The sequence below is a fragment of the Polyodon spathula genome, chromosome 9 (genome assembly GCF_017654505.1).
Source record: "Polyodon spathula isolate WHYD16114869_AA chromosome 9, ASM1765450v1, whole genome shotgun sequence".
In the NCBI taxonomy this organism is placed as follows: domain Eukaryota; kingdom Metazoa; phylum Chordata; class Actinopteri; order Acipenseriformes; family Polyodontidae; genus Polyodon; species Polyodon spathula.
In genome coordinates, this window is record NC_054542.1 from 17580150 (window position 1) to 17605672 (window position 25523).

Consider the following 25523-nt stretch of genomic DNA (forward strand, 5'->3'; position numbering starts at 1 on the left):
TTGGAAAGAAAGTTGATCCAAAAAATATAACAGGCCTGATAGTGGATGTTGTCACACAAGATATCAGACCTGTTAGTATAGTAGAGGGAGCTGCGTTTAAACATCTGACTGTGAATCTTGCTCCGGGGGCTATGAAATGCCCTGTTGAAAGACAATCTCCAAATTCATTACGCTGGATCATGATCATGCAAAGGAAAAGCTATGACAGGATTTAAGTCAGGCGTGTAATTCAATGTCCATCACTACCGATGTATGGACAAGCATGACACGAAGCGTTATTAAGTCACCTACCATTAGATTAAGCAAAACTGGGAACTCGAAAGTTTTAGCGACACGAAAATTGCACGAGCGACACACAGCTGTGAATTTATCAGAAGCAATCAAAGAGTTAAACGCTGAGTTTGAGTGGCTACAAAAGTAATAGCTTGTGTTCATGACAAAGCAGCAAGTGTCTTTGCTTTCTGCAGGCGAGCGTGCTGTGTTACTTTTTGATAGCGTGGCAAGTGTGGGCTGTGCAGGGCACAATATAAATCTCTGTATTCTGAAAAGCCTGGGGGGTGTACGACACGTCAGTACGTTAGTGGCAGCAGCAAAGAGACTGGTTGCACATTTTAAAAAGAGTGAGATGGCAAGTACTTTTAAATAGGAAACAAACAGAAATGCTGAACACAGAAAAAAATACCACTCAGGTTAACACAGGATGTACTAACAAGGTGGAACACGGTTTATTATATGTTTGAACACATTCTTAAATTAAAATGGCCAGTTATTGTTGTTTTGTTAAACCCAGATTTGACCAAAATGTACATTTTCAGCCTCATTGGGTCAAACTTTGGTTGATTTTGGATCCATAACTGAAGTAATTGTATTTTGTATCTTGCTGTTAATTGTACTGTAATTCTTGATAGGTATTTTATTTTGTATACAACCCTGGGTAATGGCGTCTGCTAAGAAATTATTATTATTATTATTATTATTATTTATTATTATTATTATTATTATTATTATTATTAAAACCCTTAAACCCTTAAATCAATCTTTTACTCAAACTATTTGAGATAGAAAAAAATCCATTAGCAGATGGATACACTGCTGCCATGAAGGGATGCACTTGATTGGCAATGATGTTCAGATATCCTGTGGCATTCAAACGTTACTCCACTTTTATCAGGGGTCCCAATGTGTGCCATGAAAACACCATCACACCACCACCACAAACCTGCAATGTTGACAAGCGGAATGATGGATGCATGTACTCATGTGGTTTTCCTAGTCCTCCCATCAGTGTGAAACAACCTCCAGTGTCCAGTGTTTTCATTCCTTAGCCCACTGCAACCGCAGTTTCTTGTGTTTTGCTGAAAGAAGTGGAACTCTGTTAGGTCATCGCCAGCCAAACCCCATTCGTGTCAAGGTACAACGAGTTGTGCATTCTTTTATGGGTCTTTCGGCACCAATGTTGACCTGGACTGTCAGTTGACTAACTGTAGGCCGTCTGTTGCTCAGCTCAATTTGTGTTTTTACCCTCTGAATGGCACACATACGCAATCCATGTCTCAATTGTGTCGAGGTTTAAAAATCCTTCTTTAATCTGTCTCCCCTTCATCTACACTGATTGAAGTGGATTTAACAGGTTACATCAATAAGGGATCATAGCTTTCATCTGGATTCACCTCGTCAGTCTATTTCATGGAAAGAGCAGGGGTTCCTAATGCTTTGTACTATGCTTTGTAGTGTATTATTTTTATTTTACTTACTCAATGTGAGTAACAATTCTGTAAAGACGTGGAGGTATCTTCGCCAAGCACACACACACATCATGGTCAATGTTCATCCTGGCTCTGTACTTTGTTTTTTCTGATGTCATGGCTGAAAATCAGTTTTTGCATAATTAGGTTGTACTGAGTGGGACTGTGGCAGAGTGCCCAGCCCCTATGTGTATTTTATGTTTATTTGTTGTATGTAGTGTGTTATTGTTGGTGTATGTATACAGTGCCTATAGGAAGTCTACACCCCCTTGAATTTTTTTCACATTATGTTGTGTCAGTGCCTCAAGAGTTTCATGCATTTAAGGATTTTTTTCCACATATCTACACACAGTACTCCACATTAAGGGGAAAAAAGATTTTATTGAGAAAAAAAATTATATATTAAAAATACAAAACTGAAAGATCATAATTGGATAAGTCTCCACCCCCTGAGTTAATACCTGGTGGATACACCTTTGGCAGCAATTACAGCTGTGAGTCTGTTGGGATAGGTCTCTACCAACTTTGCACACCTAGATTTGGCAATATTTGACCATTCTTCTTTACAAAACTGTTCAAGCTCTGTCAAGTTCCTTGGGGAACGTTGATGGACAGCAATTTAAGTCATGCCACAAATGTTCGATTGGGTTTAGGTCAGGGCTGTGACTGGGCCACTCAAGGACATTTACTTTTTTGTTCCTTAGCCACTGCATTGTAGCTTTGGCTGTGTGCTTTGGGTCGTTGTCATGCAGAAAGGTGAACTTCCGTCCCAGTTTCAGGTTTCTTGCAGAGGGCAGCAGGTTTTCCACAAGGACTTCTCTGTACTTTGCTCCATTCATTTTCCCTTCTATCCTGACAAGTGCCCCAGTCCCTGCCGATGAGAAACATTCCCATAACATGATGCTGCCACCACCATTCTTCACAGTAGGGATGGTGTTCTTTGGGTCATGCACAGTGTTGGGTTTGCGCCAAACATAACACTTTGCATTTAGGCCAAAAAGTTTTATTTTAGTTTCATCAGACCACAAAACTTTTTGCCACATGGCTATAGAATCTCCTGAGGGTTTTTTTTTTTTTTTTTTTGCATACTTCAAATGGGATTCAAGGTGGGCTTTCTTGAATAATGGCTTCCTTCTTGCCACCCTACCATACAGGCCAGATTTGTGGAGTGCTTGGTATATTGTTGTCGCATGCACACACAATTGCCTTTGGCCTCTTGGTCTTGGTGGTGCCATACACCTTCCGCTTCTAAATAATCGTACTGACTGTGCTCCAAGGGATATTCAGGGCCTTTTGTTATTTATTTTTTATACCCATCCCCTGATCTGTGCCTTTCAACAGCTTTGTCCTGTAGTTCCTTTGAAAGCGCCTTAGTGCTCATGGTTGAGTCTTTGCTTTGAAATGCACTACCCAGCAGAGGGAACCTACAGAAACTGCTGAAATTATCCTGAAATCATGTGAATCGCTAAATTTAACACAGGTGGAGGCCATTTAACTTGTTGTGTGTGATTTTGAAAGCGATTGGTTACAACTGAGCTAATTTAGGATTGCTGTTACAAGGTGGGTGGACACTTATCCAACCCAGCTATTTCAGTTTTTATTTTTAATTAATTTTCTACAAATTTCTAGAATATTTTTTTCACTTGGAAGTTTTGGGGTAGGATATGTAGATTTTTTATTATTATAATTATTATTAAATTATTTTAATGCATTTTAATTCCAGGCTATAAGGCAACAAAAGGTGAACATTTTGAAAGGGGGTGTAGACTTTCTATAGGCACTGTAAGTGCACAGGATATAATGTGAGGTTGTGTAGCACAAGTGTTTTAAATTACGTAGTTATCTTTAAGCACGGAATTGCACAATCACTCCACGTGCAGATAAAATGTATACAGGAGATCCTCGACTTACGACGCTTCCACTTACGATGCACGGCACTTACGACTCTTTTGCATTATTACCCTGCTTCGACTTTATGACATAGATACGGCATTTACGACACAGCGAGGCCTGAGCCATGCATCATGTGCGCAGCTCGGTGTCCAAACTTCAGTACCTGTCGTGTTCGCCCTGACTCAGTCTAGCACTGCTTTTTTTTTTTTTTTTTTTTTAAATAAAACCTATAAAAACATGGCACAGTTTTATTAAGGCGGTTGTTTTTACATTGCATACCCCATTGGTGGTTGCAGATGGCTGTCTTGGCAAGTTGCTATTTCATTGGTCCACAAACAAGTATTGTGCATTAAATAGTTATGGTGCAGTTCTACAGTCCACATTGCAGAAAATGGGGAAAATAATGAAACGAAAGGAAGGTGCTGGCAAAAAGTTAAAGTTAATTTATTATCTGTTTCACTTGTACAGCGAGCGAGCAAGCAACGGGGGGAGGGTAGGGTGGTTGATCGCGGACATTGTTCACAACTCCTGTAGACCCCCACTCTCCTGGAATAATCAATACATTAGGCATGTATAGCTCACCTTCAGATCATGAGCACCGTCTCTTCCTTTATTATATATATTTTCCTGTTAAAATATACTGACGGTACGCTTGCGTCTTATACAACAATAGCTGCCAAGTCCGCATTTGTTTATTGGTCCGCATGCGTACCTGCATACCAGTTATATGAACCCCTGATTACGAATCAGTAGGGTATAAGGCGTTGGAAAGCCATATTCTCTTCAGAAAACATGTAGACATAACAAGTACTCGTCACAGTAACTACAGCCTGATGTTGGTGATCCAGTAAATTGTAAAATACACCCCATGTTTAAACAAACATCTTTTGAAAAACAAAAGCTGCCAGACATTTAATTCTCATAGACAGAATGAAAAATCAAGAGGTCATTTTAAACTTTATTAACAGAATGTTAAGATTTTTTTTTTTTTGTAATTTGTACACGTACCCGTTAAGTTTAAACCTATTTTATAAAACATGCATGACATAAGCAATTAGTGTTTGTTTTTATTAGCACTATTTTTCTTTTGGTAATATAAAATGAAGCATAAAAAGGCAATTTTTTGCTTAAAGTAAACATTTACAATATGAAATGCTCAGTATTGCAAATAGGCCCAAACTAGTAGATGGGTAGGTCAAGTTCAAGAGCTCTTGCCTTGTGTGTGCCCACATTGAAAGTATTTTGTGTGGCTTCTTTTGTAGGATTGTTGTTATTATTATTATTATTATTACATTTATTTGTTATTATTAAAGCTCAAAAAACAGGAGGGAAAGAATGTGCCACAAAAATAGAAATTAATAAGAAGTGAAAGTGTACATAGTTCTTTTTTGACCTTTTTAACATTTAAAAGGGAGTGACTTTCTGATGTAAACAAGTTGCATCTGAGATCCAAAGGAACAATAACATGCTGTACAACATGTATTTAAGCCCTTGTGCACATGTAAGAAAAAATTGATTTCACTTGAAACTAAATATATATTTTTACCTCAATTTTATTTGGCTGGATACTCGCATCAAGTTTCACAGACCCTATTTTACTATCTTGACTGGAAAAAAATAAAGAACATTTACCTAATTTTGCTTGGCAGGTGCTGTTTTCTTCACTCAAGTATTGGCATCTCTGGGTTTGTGAAACCTACAGTTAAAGTTCACTTATTATTATTTGCATTCTAATTTCAGGTGTAATCTGAATCTTAACTTCATTCAATTTGGGTTACGGCAGTGGATCCCAGATACTGCACTTCTGATTTAGCTATTTTGACCCGTTGACAGTTAAGCCAGCTTCCTTTATTCTCTCCTGGACAGTCCTTGGGTGATATAAGGACTGTAAATTATTGGCTCCAGCAACTGAATGTCATGCTGTATGACTGTGGTGTGCCCAGCCTTCTCTGAATAGGCTGGGAAAAGGTTCCAGTAACCTTGTCATCTGTCGCTGCTGCCTCTGACTGAGATGTAAATGAGTGAGAGGGAGTTCTTCCTCTCCTGATGGGATGAATTCTTCTACTGTTTGTTCTTCCTTTGCTTGCCTCACTAACAGTGTCTGCGTGTTTGGGTACTCCTTCCATTCCTTCAATAGGTTGATGTGGAACATTTGCTTTCTCTTAGTTTTTGTCTGATATGCTGATCTCGTACGTGACCGGACCATGTTTTCCCAACACCTCATACGCGTTTTTGCCAACAGTTTGTGTTCTGAGGTGGACAGTAACAACCAAGCTCTTTGTTCCGGTTTATATAGCATCGGCAGCGACTGGGACACTTGTCACGTTAGAATGGAAAATGAATGGAGCAAAGTACAGAGAAGTCCTTGAGGAAAACCTGCTGCCCTCTGCAAGAAAGCTGAAACTGGGATGGAAGTTCACCTTTCAGCAGGACAACGACCCAAAGCACACAGCCAAAGCTACACTGGAGTGGCTAAGCAACAAAAAGGTAAATGTCCTTGAGTGGCCCAGTCAGAGCCCCGACCTAAATCCAGTCGAACATTTGACTTGGATTGCTGTCCATCAATGCTCTCCAAGGAACTTGCCAGAGCTTGAACAGTTTTGTAAAGAAGAATTTGGCAATATTTGACCATCCAGGTGTGCAATGTTGGTAGAGACCTATCCCAACAGACTCACAGCTGTAATTGCTGCCAAAGGTGCTTCCACCAAGTATAAACTCAGGGGGGGTGGAGACTTATCCAATTATGATCTTTGTTTTGTATTTTTAATATATAATTTTTTTCTCAATAAAAACTTTTTTCCCCTTAACAGTGTGGAGTATGGAGTATAGATATATGGAGTATAGATATATGGTGTTGAGTAATGTGTTAGGGTCAATTGAAGATCGTTTATAATTTTCTGGGTGTAATTTTCTAGGTGCTGTATTAACCTCTTCTGTGCTGTTCTGGGTCTTTTAATTCAATCTCCTGTTAAATCTTTATTGGTTTTATGGTTTCTAAGACATTGTATCTTGTGTGTGTGTGTGAGAAGGCTTCCAGGGCCTCTCTGTTGGTACTCATGATTTTGAGGGCACTAATTTTCCCTTTGCCTAAAATGTGCTGACTGTGTCACATCCTCAATATGCATGCATGCCTGTGAGGGCCTGACAAACATTTGTGCCAACAGCAGCTACTATTTTCTCAATGTCAAGAACTCTTGTGCGTGCTTTAGTGCCACATTCCTGTAACAATGGGGTCCTGATGCAGTCTTGGAATGCCAAGCACATGATGAAAACATCCATGTCCTCTGAGCTTATAATTACTGCTTGGTAGCCGCCTTCAGCAAAATGTGCTGCATGTATCAACAAGCGACCATCTGCTTCCTCTTGTCTACTGTTGTTATTGCTAACTCTGTTCTTGCCACCTCAACTCTCTCTTTCCCAGGCTTGTCTTTGTTTGAGCATCTCGCTGTCAAGCTTCCCTCTCCCATGTGCCTTACCCTTGCTGTTGTTTATCGCCACCAGAATAACACTGCTTTTATTGCTTAGTTCTTGCAATTCATCTCCCTAATCTGCACTTCAACTGACAAAATTCTACTCCTAGGTGACTTCAACATCCATGTCGATTTGCTTTCTTCCCCTCTAGTGACTGACTTTGTCATGCTTCTGGACTGTCTTGGATTCTCAATCTGTCATCGTTCCCACTCGCACACATCAACACACCCTGGATCAGATATCTCTCACTCTGACCATTTTTTAATTGCTGCTAATATTATTCTTCCTGCACTTTCAGCTACTACTGATATTGTTATTTCCTTCCGTTTCAAAAATCTTCTAAATCCTATAATACTAACGAATGCGTCTCTCTTTTTCCCTTCTGACTGGTATTCTCCCATCATCAGTCGATGCTGCCATGTTCCCCTACAACACCACCCTTACTCGGATCATCAACACAGTTGATCCGCTTACAACCAAAATAGTGAAGAAAGACAGAAACTGTCCATGGTCTGCCCTTGAATTTCGACTGCTTAAGTCTGTCTGCTACAAGTCTGAGCACAAATGTACTAACAGTTCACAGAGAGACTTGGACCAATCACAGTAGCAGTAACTACAGTAGCTACAGACATGTGCTTGCTACTGCCAGGATGAAGTACTTCTCATAACTCATATCTATGGGACATGGTAAACCAAATATTCTCTTCAAAACCATTGACCAAATCCTGCATCCAGTCATTGATAAATCCACATCCCATTCAATCTCTCATACCTGCAGTCATTTCTCCTCTTTCTTTCGGAACAAAATTGACAACATTTATTCTATGCTCTCCTGCCACAAACCCAGTATAGTACTTGACCACCTCGACTCAAATTTGCCCCTCCTGCTCTCTCTTTCTTCTGTCTTTTCTCCATTAGTGATGTCTCCAGCCTGTGTTTGAAATCAACTACTGCCACGTGTCCCCTGGACCCCTGGCCAACAAGTCTTGTTCTGATTTTGCTCCTTCCATTATGCACACTCAACTTATCCCTGGTCTGTCCTCTCAGGCCAAGTTTCTACAGCCCTGAGGACTGCCCGAGTAACTGCAGCGCTCCAGAAACCCTCCTTTGACCTGACTGTCTTATCCAACTTCCATCCAAATCCAAATTTCCTTTTCTCTCCAAAACTCTTCAAAGGGCTGTAGCCAGCCAGCTGACGAAACATCTCACTGTTAACAATCTACTTGAATCTCTGCAGTCTGGCTTCCGCCACATCAAAGTACTCTTCTCCGGATTGTAAATTATCTCCTCTCAGTGCTGATGCTGTTGCTCCCTCTGTCCTTGTCCTCCTTGACCTAACTGGTGCTTTTGGTACCATTGATCATACCATTCTTCTTGACTACCTGCAGAAGTATCTCTGGAACCTAGCTGTCCTCTTACCTATCCAAATGCATGGAGTCTGCTTTATATGCTGGAAGCAGTGTTGACCCAAACCCAGTCATGTGCGGTGTCCCTTAAGAGTCTGTTCTTGGACCTCTTCTCTTCAACATCTAAATGCTTCCCTTGGGTCACCTTTTCCGCCAACATAGTCAACATATTTACCTCCTATGCAGATGACACCCAGCTCTACCTAAAACTAGACCCTGGATGTCCCTCTGCCATGATTTGGCTCTCAACTTGCATCCAAGACATTGAGGCCTGGATGTCCACCAATTTTCTTCAGCTCAACACAAACAAATCTGAACAACTTCTAGTAGGATCAAAAAGACAACTCAAGAATCTCAATATTGCTGCCTTGAACCTCAAATTGTTTGCTGCTGCCTTCCTCCACTGTTCGAAGCCTCTGTGTACTTCTGGGTATTAACCTCTCCTTTGTAGTCACATCCTCCTTCTACCACCTCCAAAATATATCAAAGGTCAGTCCCTACCTTTCACTCCCGGATGCAGAGATACTCTGTCATGCATTCATCTCCTGTCAAATCGTCTACTGAAATTCTCTCTATGGTGGTCTTCCGACACACGCCATAAACAGATCGCAGCTGGTTCAAAATGCCGCTGCTAGGATCCTTACCAGATGTAAAAAAAGCATTACCCCCTGTCTTGCCCAACTGCGTTGGCTACCTGTAAAGTTCAGGATTACTTTCAAAATTCTCCTGCTTGCCTACAAGGCCCTCCATCACACAGTTCCAGAGTATCTCTCCAACCTGCTGACCCGCTATGTCCCTGCATTCAAGCTGAGGTCACGTCACACTCGGAGAGCACTCTTTTAGCTTCATGGCCCTGACTTTCTGGAACTCTCTCCCAGCTTTGTGCGTGCAGCTTTGTGACGGGGCAAGGAGCCCTGCATATGGAAAGAGGGCAGGGAAAAGCCCTGCTATTTTTTATATTGTTTGTTTATTTTATAACGGGGTACCCCTCCGCCCCTTTGCAGTTATTATTTTGTATTTATATTTCCGACGGTGAAAGCTATGTGTGTTTGTTCTGGCAGAGGTGAGTTTGGCAGCTCACCCTCCGCCAGTATAATTTAGTAAACTTGTGCAAAATGTGACCAAGGGATTATTGAGTAATTGATAGTTAATCCCTCGATCAATAATATAAAAGTTTGCCGCTCTCTACACACGGGTGAAGTGTTCGAGAGGAGCAAACGCCATTGCACCCTACTTGCAGTATCTGTTCAGTTCCTGCTTCTGGCCTGACGTCGCCACACCTGCGCATTGCAATCGCTCGCTTCAAATCAACTCTCAAGACCCACTTGTTCTCACTTGCTTTTAATCCTTTACAGTCCTATGTCGGGCCAGGTCCGACATTACAATTTTCCTTTTGCCCTCCAATGTCAGACCCTGTCCGACATCATCAAAAAGATGTAAAGCACAGGTCTCTAGTCGTTTTTCCTCTGGAAAAAACAGATAAAACCTTTCAATGGCAGAGTGAGACCTATAGGAGCTGAATGAAACCGAAAAAAAGGGAGTAACTCATAGACCCATGCACTACAGAGATAACACGGACGTAACAAAGGAGGTAGCTTCTTCTGCATCCAGCACTTCAAGAATGTCATGGACATTTGCAGAGCTTTTTGGAGATATTATAGTAATAAAATAATGACTTGGATCACATTATTGAGGAGTTTGGTGATAAAACGAGTGATCAGGAGAGGATTTGTCAGTATGCATGTCTGTAAAGAGGTATGTGAAAAATACAGCGAACAAGTGGAGGGGCTTAGCTGTAGATACAGTACTGAGTGTCCTTTTGCGATTCAGTGCATTTTAAACCTGTTTTACTCTGGGTGGGGAAAAAATTATATTTTAAACTGTGTGTAAAATAAACAGCGCGTGTGAAAATAAATTGGACCTGACACGTCTGACAAGCGCTGAATAAATGAACTGCACAGGGTTAATGCTCGCTAAGCCTGGTATCTGTTATTAACTGTTGTCTAAATTGCAATTTCAGGTCTTACTCCATCTTATCTGTATGCTTCTGCTTGACACACACATTCACAATGTTTAGAATTCACATCTTAGTTATTTTATTTAATGTTTTATGCCTGTATGTGTTTGCATTGTTTTTTTACTGTTTGTATTTAATGTACTATGCCCTGTATTTCACTGTATTTAATGTATTATGCATTGTTCCTCACCATCTTGTAGAGTGTTTTGTGATGGTGGTCCACTATGAAAGGTGCTATGTAAACTAAGTACTGATTAATTGGTTGGTTGATTGACTGATTTGAGATCAGGCACCTCCTGGCTACCTTCAGATGTAATCTTGTAGCATTTGTCTTCAGGAGTTGCAAAGAGTACCTTATCCTGAGGTCTCTCAGTGTACTCTGCCTTTTTCCACTCATTAACTAAAAAGGAGATGAGGCTTGTTTTGTTTCTGACTTGGCTGAGAAATTTTCTCCACAGCCTTACAATTTGTAGGTCTCCAGTGCCTTATGTTGTTGAAGCCGACACCCTGAGATCCTTCAAGAAGCTGCTTGATGAGATTCTGGGATCAATAAGCTACTAACAACCAAACAAGCAAGATGGCCCGAATGGCCTCCTCTAATTTGTAAACGTTCTTATGTTGTAAGGCTGTGATGCTTTGTAACTGGAGTCCAGGCTCTTATCAAAATACAAACGCAGTAAATTCTAATTAATGAGCCCCTATATGTAACCAGATCATAGTTAGCATTGTATTGTGGACTTTAAAACAATGAAACCAAACAAAAAATACAGTGAGTTCTGAGTTTGACTGAAGGAGCAGTCTTGTACAGGAAGCCTGTCCTGGATGGGCTGGCCTTGGTTTTGGGTCAGAGCTGGACAAATATAGGTGTCCTGTCTACCAGATTATTAGACACTTAATTGGTCCAATTAATCAATTTAGAGAACAGTTAGAACAAAAACCAGGAAGGACAGCGGCCCTCCAGGACCAGGGTTGAGTAGCCCTACGTTATTGCCTCACAACATTTATAGGTTTTACTGGCATTAAAATATTGTATTGTCTGCTGCATTGTGTGCAACTGTGGGTGGAATTATTACTGTGTAGTGAAAATCTGTGTACCCTAGAGAGTACTAAGAGAGCCACAAAAACATCAGATTTTTTTTATTCAGCCGCTAGGGTAAATGTATATATTTAATAATATGAACATATTACTGTTGGTTTTCAGGTCTGTCCTCTTACATATCGGGCATGGAGTGGCATTGGCTACAGACTGGATGACAGCACTCGCCAAAGAAGCTGATTGGGTGGCTAAGAAAGGGAAGCTGATTGCATTCTCTTGATTGAAAGAAGCTGATTCGGTAGCAAAGCCACAAAATCTCGCTTTTGGTTTCCTTTAAGGCTCCCGCTACCCTCTACCCTCCATTTACCCTGTCCTTTCACCCCCCCCTCCCTCCCATGTACCTCTCCCTTTGACCTCTGAACCTTGACCTTGGCAAACAGGATGAGCTGGCTGAGCCGCCTGACCCCGCGAGGATCTGGGAATCGGGCCAGTCGGAGTGTAGCCCCGTCCAGCCCTGTCACAGCTGACCCCGAGACCTGCCTGATTGTGTTTAGGAACCACTGGAGACAGGTAAGAGGTTAAACTTTCTAGGACTTTTACTAATGTAATGTTCATATAACGGAGCATAGTGGGTGTTTCTTTTTTTTGTTTGTTTTTCTAATCCGAAAAAAGGTTTGTCAAACTTTACACATTTTTCTGATATTCGTTGACCTCAATGGAATTTTCAAAGAGCATCAGAAAAACATAAAAGGTAAATATATGTAATATTTATGATGACATGAGGAACTTGTTTCTGAAAAAAAAACAGAAAAAAAAAACTGTGGGTGTCTGTGGCAATTTGGCTGGTGATTGTGAACAGGTGTAGAGGTGATGCAGTGCAGAAGAAATCACAGTCCGGTAGGAAACGGAGGGTTTAATTATAATCTGGATCTGGTGACCAACAAAAAAAAACGCTCTGGCAATACACAACAATGTGTAATGCGCGGAGCCAAACAAACGGGTTTACAGTCCCAAACAATAAACATTATCCGCCCCACAATACTAAAACACGGTCACCAGTCCCGGGTGTGTGTAGTAGTGCTCGTGGTGGATGATAACTGGTTATTTGGTGACAGTTCATGCAGTGCAGTTCTGGCTTGTGCTGGCCCAAAAGCGACAGCTCCGGAACATGTTTAGCCGTCTAGTGATACAATAAAGAAGACAGTTACTAACACTCAAAACTAACAAACACTCACGAATATTCCTCAGCAGTTTCTACAGCAGCTCTCGGTCCTTCCAGATTTACGTATACAATCCAAGCGAAGGAAAAGATTAGCGTTTCTCTGGCCCCTTTTATGCTACCCCGCATGATCCCTTAATAAACTATTACAGCTGTGTCTATAGCTTGCAGCTGCTAACTCTTTACCTTTCGGGTCAGTACGTTCCTGCAACAGAGTCTCGCTTCCATCTAGGCTGACCGACTTCCCGACCTCGTAAATGAACTGTCAGGCCAGCCCGTCCAGATACTTTTCGTTTCGCTATTTAGCACCTTCACTGGTCGAGAGAGAGATTTACAACCAGAACTCATTGTTTTTCTGTCACATATCCCACCGCTCAGAGTGGAGCTGAAGGTACACTCTGCTGAATCTACCTTTCCCATTTCTTCCCCCTCCTGGTACAAATAGTCCACATTTTGATGGTCCTTTCCCGCACGGTGTACCATATGGTACATGAAGGGCTGCAATGCCAGATACCACTGAGTTATTCGTGCATTGTTGTCCTTCATTGTGCTTAACTTGAGTGGGGTGTGGTCTGTGACAAGATCAAACGAATGCCCCTGCAGGTAGTATCGTAAAGAGGGAGTAGCCCATTTAATGGCCAAAGACTCCTTTTCGACTACAGAGTAGTTGCGTTCCCGAGGTAGTATCTTTTTGCTGATATACAGTATTGGGTGTTCTACTCCAGCTACCTTTTGGGACAAGTAGCACCCAAACCTACATCCGATGCGTCGGTGTGGAGGGTGAATCTCTTGGTGAAATCTGGTGTGATGAGAGTGGGGACCTGGCAAAGTCTGTGCTTAATCGCATCAAACACCCCCCCCCCGACACTTGGCTGGCCATTTAATTAAATTAGGAGCACTCTTTTTGGTGAGGTCAGCTAAAGGGATAACCACCGTGGCATACTCGGAGATAAAGCTGCGGTAATAGCTGGCTAAGCCCAGTAGTGACCTCACCAGAGTCTTGGTTTTGGGGATTGCAGAATCAACCAAAGCCTGGATTATGGTGAACACAGGTCTCACCCTTCCATTCCCCATTAAAAATCCCAAATATTGAGTTTCTTTTTTGGCAAACGCACATTTCCTCAAGTTAGCTGTCAGCCGGGCTGCCCTTAGAGACTGAAGGACGGCTGCAGTCCTAGCCAAATGCTCTCGTCAGGTCGAGCTTTAAATAACCATGCTATCAATATACTTCGTCGAATTTCTGGGATCCGGTATGGTCACTCTCGCACGATGACACCTGGTGGTGAGATAATGTCATATTCAACCAAATTAGTTCTGCCAGGCAAGTCAGAAAAAACATTGCTGAACTTCTCAATAAGCTTACGCAGCTCCTGTTGCTGATCTGGACCCAATTGTACCCCCTTCGAAATGATTTTTGTGCTAGGAGTCTTTGGACAGGGCCCTACCACATCCTCTATATTACCTGGGGCTATGAACAAGTCCTCCCTTGCCTACCAGGACTTTAATAAATTTTGATGATAAATTTCACATTCATTACGGCGATCGGGCTGTCTAATTTCATAATTCATTTTCTCGTTAGCCCAGATCACTTCATATGGCCCCTGCCATATAGCACACAATTTCAATTCTGGTGAGGGAAGTAGCAGCATTACCTTATCTCCTGGTCGAATGGTTCGAATTAGTGCATTTTTGTTGTAATGCTGCTGTTGTCGGTGCTGTCTCAGCATCTGCTTCAAGGTCTGATTAAAGCATTCCACCAAACCGTCTGTCTGTGGGTGATAAACAGACGTCCTGATGAGACGTATTTTTAATATTTTATACACCTGCTGTAATGTGTTAGACAGAAAATTGGTTCCATGATCAGTCAAAGTCTCTTTGGGGATCCCAACTCTGGCCATAATCTGTACTACTTCGTTGGCTATTGCAACGGCGCTAGTGGATCTCAATGAAACTGCCTCTGGGTATCGAGTTGCATAATCTACCACTACTACTATATGCGTTTATCCAGAGTCAGAAGGTAGCAAAGGGCCCACTATGTCCTTTGGAATGCGTTCAAAGTGGGTGGAAATAATCAGCAGTGGGACCAAAGGGGCAGGGCGCACTCGACCCAGTGCTACTCGTTAGCAGTCTGGGCATGTGGCTACATATCTCGACACATCAGTATGAAGACCTAACCAATAGAATCTGGCCAATATCCGCTCCCTTGTCTTCTCAGCTACGAGGTGTCCCGCAAAAGGGATATCATGCGCCAGCCTCATGACCTCAGTCCAACAAGAAGGGGGAACCAATAAGTGTGTTACAGGCTGTCCTGTGCCTGCGGCTAGATTTAATCTATACAGTAATCGCCCCTTGATACTGAAATGTGGATATACTAGCGCCCCAGCGCCGTCAACATCCTTACCTTCCATAGACCGGACCTGCCCCCAATCGTGCACTAGTGACGGGTCATTGTGTTGGCCCCACACTATGTCCGCGCTTGAGTACCACATGTCCGGTACATTGAGAGGGGCCGGAGTAGCATCTGCCCTGGTTTCCCCAGTAACCTCGCCCTCTCGGTCACACTGCATTCTGACTCTCTTTGACTGGGGTCTGGGTCCCAGGACGGATGGAGGGGGTGGTGTTGGAGGAGAGAGAGGTAGGGGTCGGCTGCTCCGAAAGGCAGGGGCCGACAGTATCTCCACTTAGGCAGAAGCTAGGGAATCCTCAAAGTTTTCCACCAGCTGCACGGCCTCCTCCAGGGTGTCGGGGTTGTTGCGCCGTGTCCACGCCTGGGTATCTGCGCTGACCACATGGCAGAACTGCTCCACCACTATTGCCTCCCCCATCTGTGCAACGTTCTTATTTTCCGGGGTCATCCAGTGCACCATGTGGTCACACAACCACTCTGCGACCACCCTGGGGCGTGTTTCAGAGGATCTTCGGTCATTCATAGCCTAGTAGGCTGCCTGAACTTCCCCAATCAGGCTGGGTCCCAGCTGGCTCACCCAGAACTCCCTCGGCCAAGCCGCAGTGGTAGACAGCCTTTCAGATGCCACCAAATACGCCTCCAGGTCGTCCTCCCCTGACATCTTCATCGCCTGAGCCTTCGGTGCCTTCATAACAGGTATTGCGGTAGGATCTGGTGCTGTGGACATTGCCAGTCCTACCCGCTTAATGAGCGCAGTATAGCGCTCCTCCCTCCTTCTCTCCTCTACGTCCCATCTGTGTTCTAGAGCCTCAATTACTAACACTCAAAACAAACAAACACGAATATTCCTCGGCAGTTCCTACTGCAGCTCTCAGTCCTTCCAGGTTTACGTATACAACCCAAGCGAAGGAAAAGATAAGCGTTTCTCTGGCCTCTCGTATGCTACCCCGCATGATCCCTTGGTAAACTATTACAGCTGCGTCTTTAGCTTGCAGCTGTTACCTCGTTTACCTTCCGGGTCAATACGTTCCTGCAACAGAGTCTCGCGTCCATCCAGGCTAACCGACTTCCCGCCTCATAAATGAACTGTCAGGCCAGCCCGTCCAGATACTTTTCCTTTTGCTATTTAGTACCCTCGGAGGTCAAGAGAGAGATTTACAACCAGAACTCATTTTATTTCTGTCAGTGTCCTTGTGAGAAGGGTGTACAGTGATATCTGGCTCTGAGTCATCCCTTACGCACCTACCATGGTAGGACAGCTGTAGGAAGAACAAATGGAAATAAGGGTATGAGAGTTGTATGAGGCTTAATTATACTCTAGTAAGTGTTATTAGTTCAGATTGCTCAAATTGCTTGTTCCTGATCATTTCAATTGTATACATAAACAAGAGGAGGTATGGACCTTTTCTAACCTAAATAGTATTAAGGTCCACCTTAGTTATTATCAGAAACAGTCATCATTGTGTTTAAGTAGTTACCAGATGTCAGAGAGATTTATTACAGATACTTTTTTCAAACATTTTGGTAACCCTGCCTTCCAGCAGTACATCTAGTGTAGTTGTGAGCTCCAGTGTGTTCCATGGAAAATATTCCCAGTTACTTGTCAGCTGCCGCAGAGTAAAATTGTGAAAAATCTCCCAGAGAGCCACCAGATGACACATTTTAATTTAGAACTTAAAAACACTGGCTGTACATCAGATGGTGTTGCTTCAAATGATGTGGCACTGCAGGTCCAGCGTCAGCACCCGGGTACTGACGCCAGATGAGGGCCCACACACATACTATTAAATGTACTATTTTCCTGTCAAGTACGAAATGTAACCATTACCTAATGGGTATTTAACCTAAAGATCATGATAACCTGAATAAGATATGTCAATGCTGCACATATTACCTGTGATGCAGTCAAACCCGCTGCCAAGGGCATAAGACTGCTGACACAAACATTTGTCATCATTTTTCCTTTCACCGACCTGAAAGCAAAAGAGAGCTCTACGAACAGATAATTATCTTTTTTTACTTGTATCTGATTTTTTTTTTTTTAAACTTATGTAATTACACTTTTTGCAATTTATTGTACGTGCTTATATTAATTGCTAGTTACTCGTGTTGTGCACTCAGCCGTGGTTTTCATTAAATCCCTCCGCAGCCTTGTGCCCCACGTGAAGCAGGCAGCTCCGTCACCTCTTCCCCGGGATCGAACAACATTAAATTGGCTACTTGTGTTTTCCTTTCTCAGGCTGCTAGCTTCGGTTGAAGTTTAAAAGTAAAAATTGAGTTTTTTGTTATGAAAATCTGTACTAAATTAATGGTAATTAGTGATGTGTTTTTTTTCCCTATAAATACTAACACAGCTTCTGGACTCAGCTGTCCTGCATTAGACAGAGATGCATGCTTTGGGTTAAGCTGCTTGCAGTTTCTCCCACTGTGTCTTGTTGCCACGTCAGTTCTGCTTGCAGAATCAATGTGAAGACTGTTAGGGCTCTAACAGTAGGCTTTCCTGAGTTTTTGGACTGTTGGTTAGCCAAGAGCATTATAGGTGGGCATCCCTATAATTGCTCCCATGGTAACTGTAGGTCCTAGACCTGCTTGTGTTCCTGCTGGTACTCTGTACAATGAACAAGGTTAATTTTTGCCGATTCAGTAGCACTTGTTGCGCTCAGCTCTGCTTAGGGTCTGACTGTTCGCAGTTCTTCCTGCAGTGTTTCATTGCCGCTCTTATCTGTGCTTGCAGTACCATAGTGAAGTCTGTCAGGTCTCTGACAGCAGGCTTCTTCCAGTCTTAGAGCTGTGTTGGCTAGGCCAGAAGCTATATAGTTGGGCGTCCCTATATATTGCTTCTACTGGTCTTAGTGAACGAGGTTACAGTACTGATATTACACTACACTGTACCGTACCCTGTGTACCGTACCGTGTGCACAGTACCATGTGTACCGTACTAAATTTCTGTACTGTACTAGTGCTTAGACACCATGAAGGTAGTTAAGAGTAACTAAGGTTAAACAACCATCCCATGTCCAGAACCTGGTCGATTATTACAGTGCTATTGCCTGTTGCACAAGCTGCATTGCTGCTTGTGCTGCTCGACAGCTTTTTGCTTACTAGTACTACAGTGCCGTGATAGCAGTGGTGTATAATTTAAACAACTGCTTAGCTGTAACTACTATAACAGTACAGTATATACAGTACTGTGAAATAGTATTTGCCCCTTTTACCCAACCACATAGCTAACGCACACTACTACAACGAGGTGACCCCCCTCGGTCACCATTTTTACATTTTTATGGTAACGGCTTAACTTTTTAAAAACAAGTTTGGGGGAGTTTCCTTCCCCCTTGAACTGGCCATCCCGGCCTGTTAAAGCTGGCAAAAGTCAGCTTATTTTTTGAAACCCCCCCCCCCCCAAAAAACTAAACACTATAACACCTTGTGGCAGGCTGGCGCGTGGAAAGAGGCCCAGAGATAGACTGCAGTTCAAAAAAATAACTTTTATTATAAATAAACACAAAAATGAAAGGGCCAAAACAAAGCAATTTAAATACAAAGAAAGACAAAAAGCAAAACTGACAAAAATAACAATTTCCAGGCTGGGCAATGCCTTCACTGGATTCAAACTTTCCAAACACCCAAAAAAAACCAACCTGCTTCCTCAGCTCCCTCTCTCCAAATGAGAAGCAGAGGCCTCCTTTTATATCAGGTGGCTGGGCGCTGATTGATCGTTAATCAACCTAATCAACTAATCAACCCCAGCCACCTGAACATAATAAACCCAGGCAGGTAGGGGAAGTTAACCCCATCCCTGCCAATTTAAAGGGCAGAGCTTTGATCTGCCACACACCTATATTCCACAAAGAAAAAAAAAACATAAAACAAAACAAAAAAAGAGAACTATCGCACTCTAAATACCTTCACACTTCTGCAACAGCACACGCTCACTTCTCACACTCCCAGCATGCACCACTAGACAGAACAGATAGATAGATATAGATACATAGTTGTAGTTTTTCATCAACAAATTTCAATGCCGTTTTTATTAATACAGTACTTGTACAATACCCTACAGAAAGAGAAACAAATATAAAGCAGAAATCATCTTAAGGAACAACAATATACAGTCCATTAAATTCTTAAAACACTTTGTAATGCTCTGTGCTGGAAAAAGAAAGTATTTGCTTTACACTTCAAGCTCCACCACATGATAACCACATACTATGACGTGCCTCGAGGTACCGCAAGTTTACTGTGGCAGCAAGGACATGTTTTATGCAACTCACAGTATTTATCAATTCAAATGGAATTGACTGGGGGATGCGGTGCTGTAGTTCTGACATATCTCCTACTCATTGTCTTAGATATTCAAAAAGAGTGATCCGTCAGTTAAAACATAATTTGTACATAACTTTCTATAAATGCTACAGGGGCTGGAATACAGTTTTTTATGGGCAGTGGAAAAGGAAATTTGAAATTAATTCAGGGGTGAATAAAGAATCTGCTGTAAATGATTTACCAGCTATTGTCATCACCAGATACTGGGGAAAAAAGCAAATTATTGCTATTTACAATCACCAGACTAATTTTCTGTTTTTGACCTGTTCCTGCAATGAGAAATCTTAACTAGTTCCCTATAAGGAACTAGATTTGAAAACCACTTTGCAAGGATTTCTGTAGCACTGTGACCCTGACAGCTCCTTCTTGGGTGTCCATCTGGTATCAGTAGATACAGGACTAGATTATCCACTGTATCTGTATTGGGTTACCTATAGCAGACTAGGTTTAGGCGCCACTGTAGCCCTTAATTTTGCCACTCTGTCTTCCAGGTGTCATGGATCCTAGAGGAGAGGGATCCATCCCCAGGCCAGGGTGATGAGCTGAGTGCAGTGTGGAACCACACTGACCAGATGCTGTGTCTGATGGTGGAGGAGTGCCTGGGAAAGCAGGCCAAAATGGGGCCCATCCTAGAACTGGTGGTCTCTGAGAACATCCTGGGCAGGTTGGTGCATTGGCACCTGGTGCGTGGTCTGGACCCTGACAGCCAGGGGGCGCTTCTGAAGCTGTTTGAGATGCTGATCGGGCAATCTCAGCAGCCCCTACTTCAGCACAAGCCTGTGCTGCAACCTTTGCTGACACTGCTGAGTGCATGCACTGACCCCCAACACAGCACCCCTGCCCTGGAGGGGAGCCTGGTGCTGCTGTTAAATCAGGTGTGCGTCTCCATGGCGAGGGAACCCTCCACCCTTGAGCTGTTTTTCCACACACCCACCCAGGAGGGACCCACCAACCTCTTCATCTTTTCTCTGCTTGTTCCCTTTATTCACCATGATGGTGCTATCGGGCAGCAGGCCCGTGATGCTCTCCTCCTTGTCATGGCCACCACTGCTGGCAACCAAGTGATGGCACAGTACATCTCAGAGAACTCCTACTTCTGTCCAGTGAGTGTTCATATTATTTATTTATTTATTTATTTATTTATTTATTTATTAGACTCCCTTATCCAGGACAACTTACAGTAGTTACAAAGTATCACATTACAAAGTACAGTAAAATCAGTAGAAAGTAAGATAAAAATTCAAATAAGTGCAACATAAAGAATACAGTAAATAATTACATTTAATTTAATTAAACTTAGATCAGTGGTGTGGGAGGAAGAAGGAGAAGAAAAGGAGGTCTGATTTGGAGAGGTTGTTTAAGATGATGCAAGTGCATCCAGGAGGAGATGCCTGAGAAACAGGTAAAGATACGGGAGGAAATGTTAGTCAGAGGATGGAAAGGAGCGGAAGATCTGGGCATCATCAGCATAGAAATCATACAAGAAGCCATGGGAGGAGATGAGGGGACCCAGGGAGCGGGTGTGGAAAGAAAACAGGAGGGGTCCCAGGATTGAGCTTTGTCGAAAGAGAGCAAGTGGCAGAGGGTGAGGCACGGCAGGACACCTGTTATGTTTGATTGGAGAGGTGGGAGGAGAACCAGGCAAGAGCAGTGCTGGAGTCCCAAGTCAGCGAGGGAGGACAGGAGAATAGAGTGGTTGACTGTGTCAAAGGCAGCAGAGAGGTTGAAGGGCAGCAGAGAACATTCAAACGTTTTTAAATTTTCTCAGTGTCTTAGCACATTTAAAGTTTTCTTCTGTGAAAGTGTTTCATGGCGGTCCGTCCTTTTCTTATAGAGAAAAGGTGAGATGGGACGATTTGGGTGAGTTTGTTTAAATATTTGCTGCACAAATTTAAGGCACTTCAAATGCATAACTAATAAAGAGAGCCTCGCTGAAGCAGTACCAACGCTCAATACAAAATTTAACATGCCAGTAGAACTGGCTTGGCTTTGTTTTGTCAACAGAGATATGGCAGTTTGAGTACACTTGCATATGTTTTCATAAATGATTGCACACAATGTCTTTTGAAATATTGAACCTTGGATAAGGATTCTATAAAAGGGCTTTTATAAATAACGTCATAACCACTGACAAATCATGTTGCAATCCTTGCGATGCTGAAAAGAGCTAACGATGTTTCTGTAATACCTTTAGTTAATACAGAGCCAATAGTATCATAGTCCTCATACTACAGAGCAGTAGAAACCTCAAAACTTTCATCCACCAATCAGGAAGCTCCATTACTGTAGATGACTAGGTAATACAGCATACATACATTAAATCATTGAAAATAATGAAAGTTAGACATTTTATAAACAACTTTCATTCCCAATGTGTTCATAACATGTAGAAAGAGAGTGGTGCATGATTTACATTATTTAAAATATGGTACCAAAACCCAGGTTTATCGGTTTAAAAATTTTTAACTAGTTACTTTTTTAATCAATAGAATAATGTATGGGTCAGAGTATGTTATAACACGATGTTGGTTTTGGGTAGTACTGAAGAGTGGTGCATGTTAATGCGTAAATGTACCCTGGGGGTACTTCTAAGGGTAATAGGTGGTATGCAGGATGACAGAAATGCAAAAAATAAAAGGAAAGTAAAAGGAAATATTCTTGAATTCATTTTTTTAACAGTTTTTATCTCCTCTCTAAACCACTATACATTTAGTTCAGCAGCTCAAAGTTTACAGTAGTTAAATTACTATAGTTGCAAAATTGTCATCTACCTGTACGCATGCATGATTCTGATTACGCGTGTATCCACTCTAATTAAGCATTAGTGCCCATCAGTGAAGGCTCTACTGTGTGGTAGCTGACCGCAACTGGACTTATGCCTCGTGCCTCCTGAGCCGAAGACAGTGGCGCACAGAGTGGGGGGGCTGAGCAGGCTATAGCCACCAACTCCCCACCCCTCCAAACCGAACAGAAAAATTTGGCGGAATATCTTTATCCAAAGTCTGTGTTGTGTTGCCGTGCGCTCTGTCAGAACTGCAGTGCGAGCAGGGGTGTGTGGCCACTGGACTGAACGTTCTGTGTGTGTGTGTGAGAGAGTGTTAGTGTTCTGTGATTGGTTGAATGTTCTGTTAGGCACACTCTGCCTACAGGGCGGTGCTAGTAGCCTTCATCCTAGCCCACGAAAGGATGCTCACAGAACTGACCATGTGAAGTGCACCGTCTAGTCTATGACTATTCATGTGAACAGCACCCGAGAGGGGAAAGATCCCTATGGGGAGGGGAGGGGGCGGTCTCTTTTTGGCCCTCAGCCAATATAAAATGAAAGACTGTACAGTTTCATGAGCAAATGAGGCATCACAGTCCCGGCCCCAAATTTGTTTTCAGATTGATTGTTCAAAGAAGCTAATATGGATGAAAAAGACGAGATTGGCAAAAGTAAACCAGAACGACGAAAGGTGTCAGACTTGTCAAGCCAACCTTGAACTGTGCTCCAACCTTGAACCTGTACTAGCCAGGATTCTGAGTCTTCCTCTATAACTCTTGGAGTGTTATCTTCAGTCGCGTGCTCGAGTGTCAAAACTTGCTTTAAAGAGTATGAGAATGAGAATACATCAACACAGACTCAGTCACAATTGCAAAACTCAGACCAATATGATATTGGCTGATTTCTGAGTTTGCCCTCAAAAGGTCAATCAGGTATCCCTGATGGTAATTGCTACAGGCTTATTAATTCTTGTTGGGTGCCACCAGAATCATATGATTTTCCTCCTTTACAACAAGGAAAACAAACACGTGGTTTTCAGTTTAGCTGGTTGAAAAGATTGACACTTAGTTAGCTTACAGTTCAGAACTTGAGGGTGCCCTTTGTAAGACTTGTGTTGTGTTTGCAAATACTGAAGTAGGGCATGGAAAGCATCAAAATGCAGGAAAGCTTGTTACAGAACCGCTAATTAAATGGAAAAATGCTCTTGACGAGTTTCGATCACATGCAGTTTCTAAGTACCACCAACACAGTATGAGTGCAGCAGGAGAATGTTCAGCATATTATGAGGGGGGAAAAAAGCGGATGTTGCAGATATGATGGATTCTTGTGCCAGATGCAACGTGATTTTTCTTGGGGCAACACAACAAATTCGCTGTGAAAACACCAAAAGCGATCACAGACACGACGTGACAGCTGGAAATTTGCCAAATGTTTTGGCACACCAAAATCATTAGAAATGTCTGGTATTACGTTTTTGGCTTTAGTGTTTTTATAATTGGTTTGACTCTTTTCAAAAAGGTCAGGGAAATTAGATACTGCAAGTATGATCTCCATTTTGAGTGAAAGTGAAACAGGGCTTGATTTCAAACCATATGACATGAAGCTCTTCTGATTGCTCAGTTGTGTAGGTATCGTATGATGACAAATTTGCAAAAGTATGACCAGGTTCTATTTTTTTTTCATTGCACGCGTTGTAATTTGTGTTTCGATGACATCGCTTGTCGTGTCGCCTTTGGTGTGAAGGGTGCTATTGAAAAGCAGCGGTTTTGTTGAGTTTCTCGTGTTGTTTTGTCGTGTCGCTCTTCGCATTGCGTCTGATGTGTAAATAATGCAAGCTCTACGACTGACAGTGCTACTGTGGAACAATTGTCAATTATAGTCTGGTTCGTTGAAAACAGTGACGTTCAAGAAGTGTTTCTAGGTTTTGAATAATTTACTGATGGAAACGGAGAAGGAATTGGAAATAAAATTACAGAAATCCTTGAGCAGGATGGTGTTATTCTTGAGAAGATGCATGGCCAAGGATACAGTGGTTGTGCGGCAGTGAGAAGCAGCAGAAAGGGTTTGCAAGCTGTAGTTACAAGAAAAATACCAAAAGCACTTTGTGCACTGTTCAAGACATGCTCTGAATCTTGTAATAGCATGTGTGTGTAAGTTACATTAAATCACTAACTGATACTGATATGTATCCTGCAGTGACAGAGGTGCTGTTAGACATCAGAGAATGGACTGATTGAGTTGCCTCTGCAAAAGCTGAACAATTTATTGCCTGTATTCAATCGCATGGCTTCCTTGTCTCATTAAACACACTGGCAAACTTCTCTGGACTGTTTCTTCCTGTGTCCACCTCTCTTTAGATACTGGGCGCTGACATTCTGCAGTGTTTGGTGCACATCAAAAATACCTGTGATGCTTTTCAGACAATAAGGCAGAACTCTGAAGAGGAATTTGACTATACATCTTTCAAAAAACAGAGGCACTTGCAAGCAAAAGTCCAAATAAGCTGCGTACCTGCCATTTTTACGCATAAAAAAAAAAAATCAGAAATAGGTACTCAATTTAAATTTAATGCGTAAAAATATGAATAGCAATTTTGCTGCCCAGCTTGTCTGCCTCCCCTAAAACTTCCACTAACAACTCCATCTCCCAGAATACAGTGTCTTCAGTTACTTGCAAACTGTACACAAGAAAAATCAACCCAACAAACATTATCCAGTCTCTGGCTCACCCTGTTATTTTTGCAGCAAATCACAGTAAGAATAAGAAAAATTTGAAGCTACTTAGGTTGAAGCGTAAACACCCCAGTCCAGCTACAATCCAACTGGAGCCATCATCGGAGGCAACTACTAAAATGTGCCTTTAATATTAAACAATCTGTTTTATAACTTATTAATGCATTTTCTTATTTATCTGTATGGCTTCATATTGAAGTTTTAGCATGTTCACTGAGTTTAGGAATTTAATGTTAAAATATAAGTAACGTAATTCATTTGCAGAGTCAGTGTGATACCTCAAAAAAAAAATGTGCTAAGCCGAAGAAGAACCTTGTAGAACACCTGCGTGGTTATAAAGGAGTTTAAAGTAATATTGCAGTTAAAATGGAAGGCTGTTTTTTATTGCCTACTGTGGCTGCAGATGGCTGCCAGGAACTGGAGGAACTCCTCGTAGAGGACCAAGGCTGGTGCCTTGCCTGTGGGGAGTTCGGGCACCCAGTGGTGCCCGAACTGGGAGAGCCGCAC

The 25523-nt window shown here is 42.3% G+C and overlaps 1 protein-coding gene across 4 annotated transcripts in view; it reads left to right on the forward strand.

Annotated features, from left to right (window-relative positions):
• The window catches only part of LOC121320447 (FTS and Hook-interacting protein-like), a 77564-nt gene that overhangs the window by 2006 nt on the left and 50035 nt on the right, over positions 1-25523 (forward strand). Inside the window, exons 1-3 of one of the 4 annotated variants that reach the window (XM_041258783.1) lie at positions 6083-6125; positions 12009-12138; positions 20012-20623. In XM_041258783.1, coding sequence (XP_041114717.1) covers positions 12010-12138; positions 20012-20623 — 741 coding nt within the window. In that variant the 5' untranslated portion in view covers positions 6083-6125; position 12009. Of the gene's footprint in view, positions 1-6082; positions 6126-11733; positions 12139-20011; positions 20624-25523 lie in introns of those variants that run through there. The other 3 variants (XM_041258781.1, XM_041258779.1, XM_041258782.1) reach the window with 3 other exon arrangements.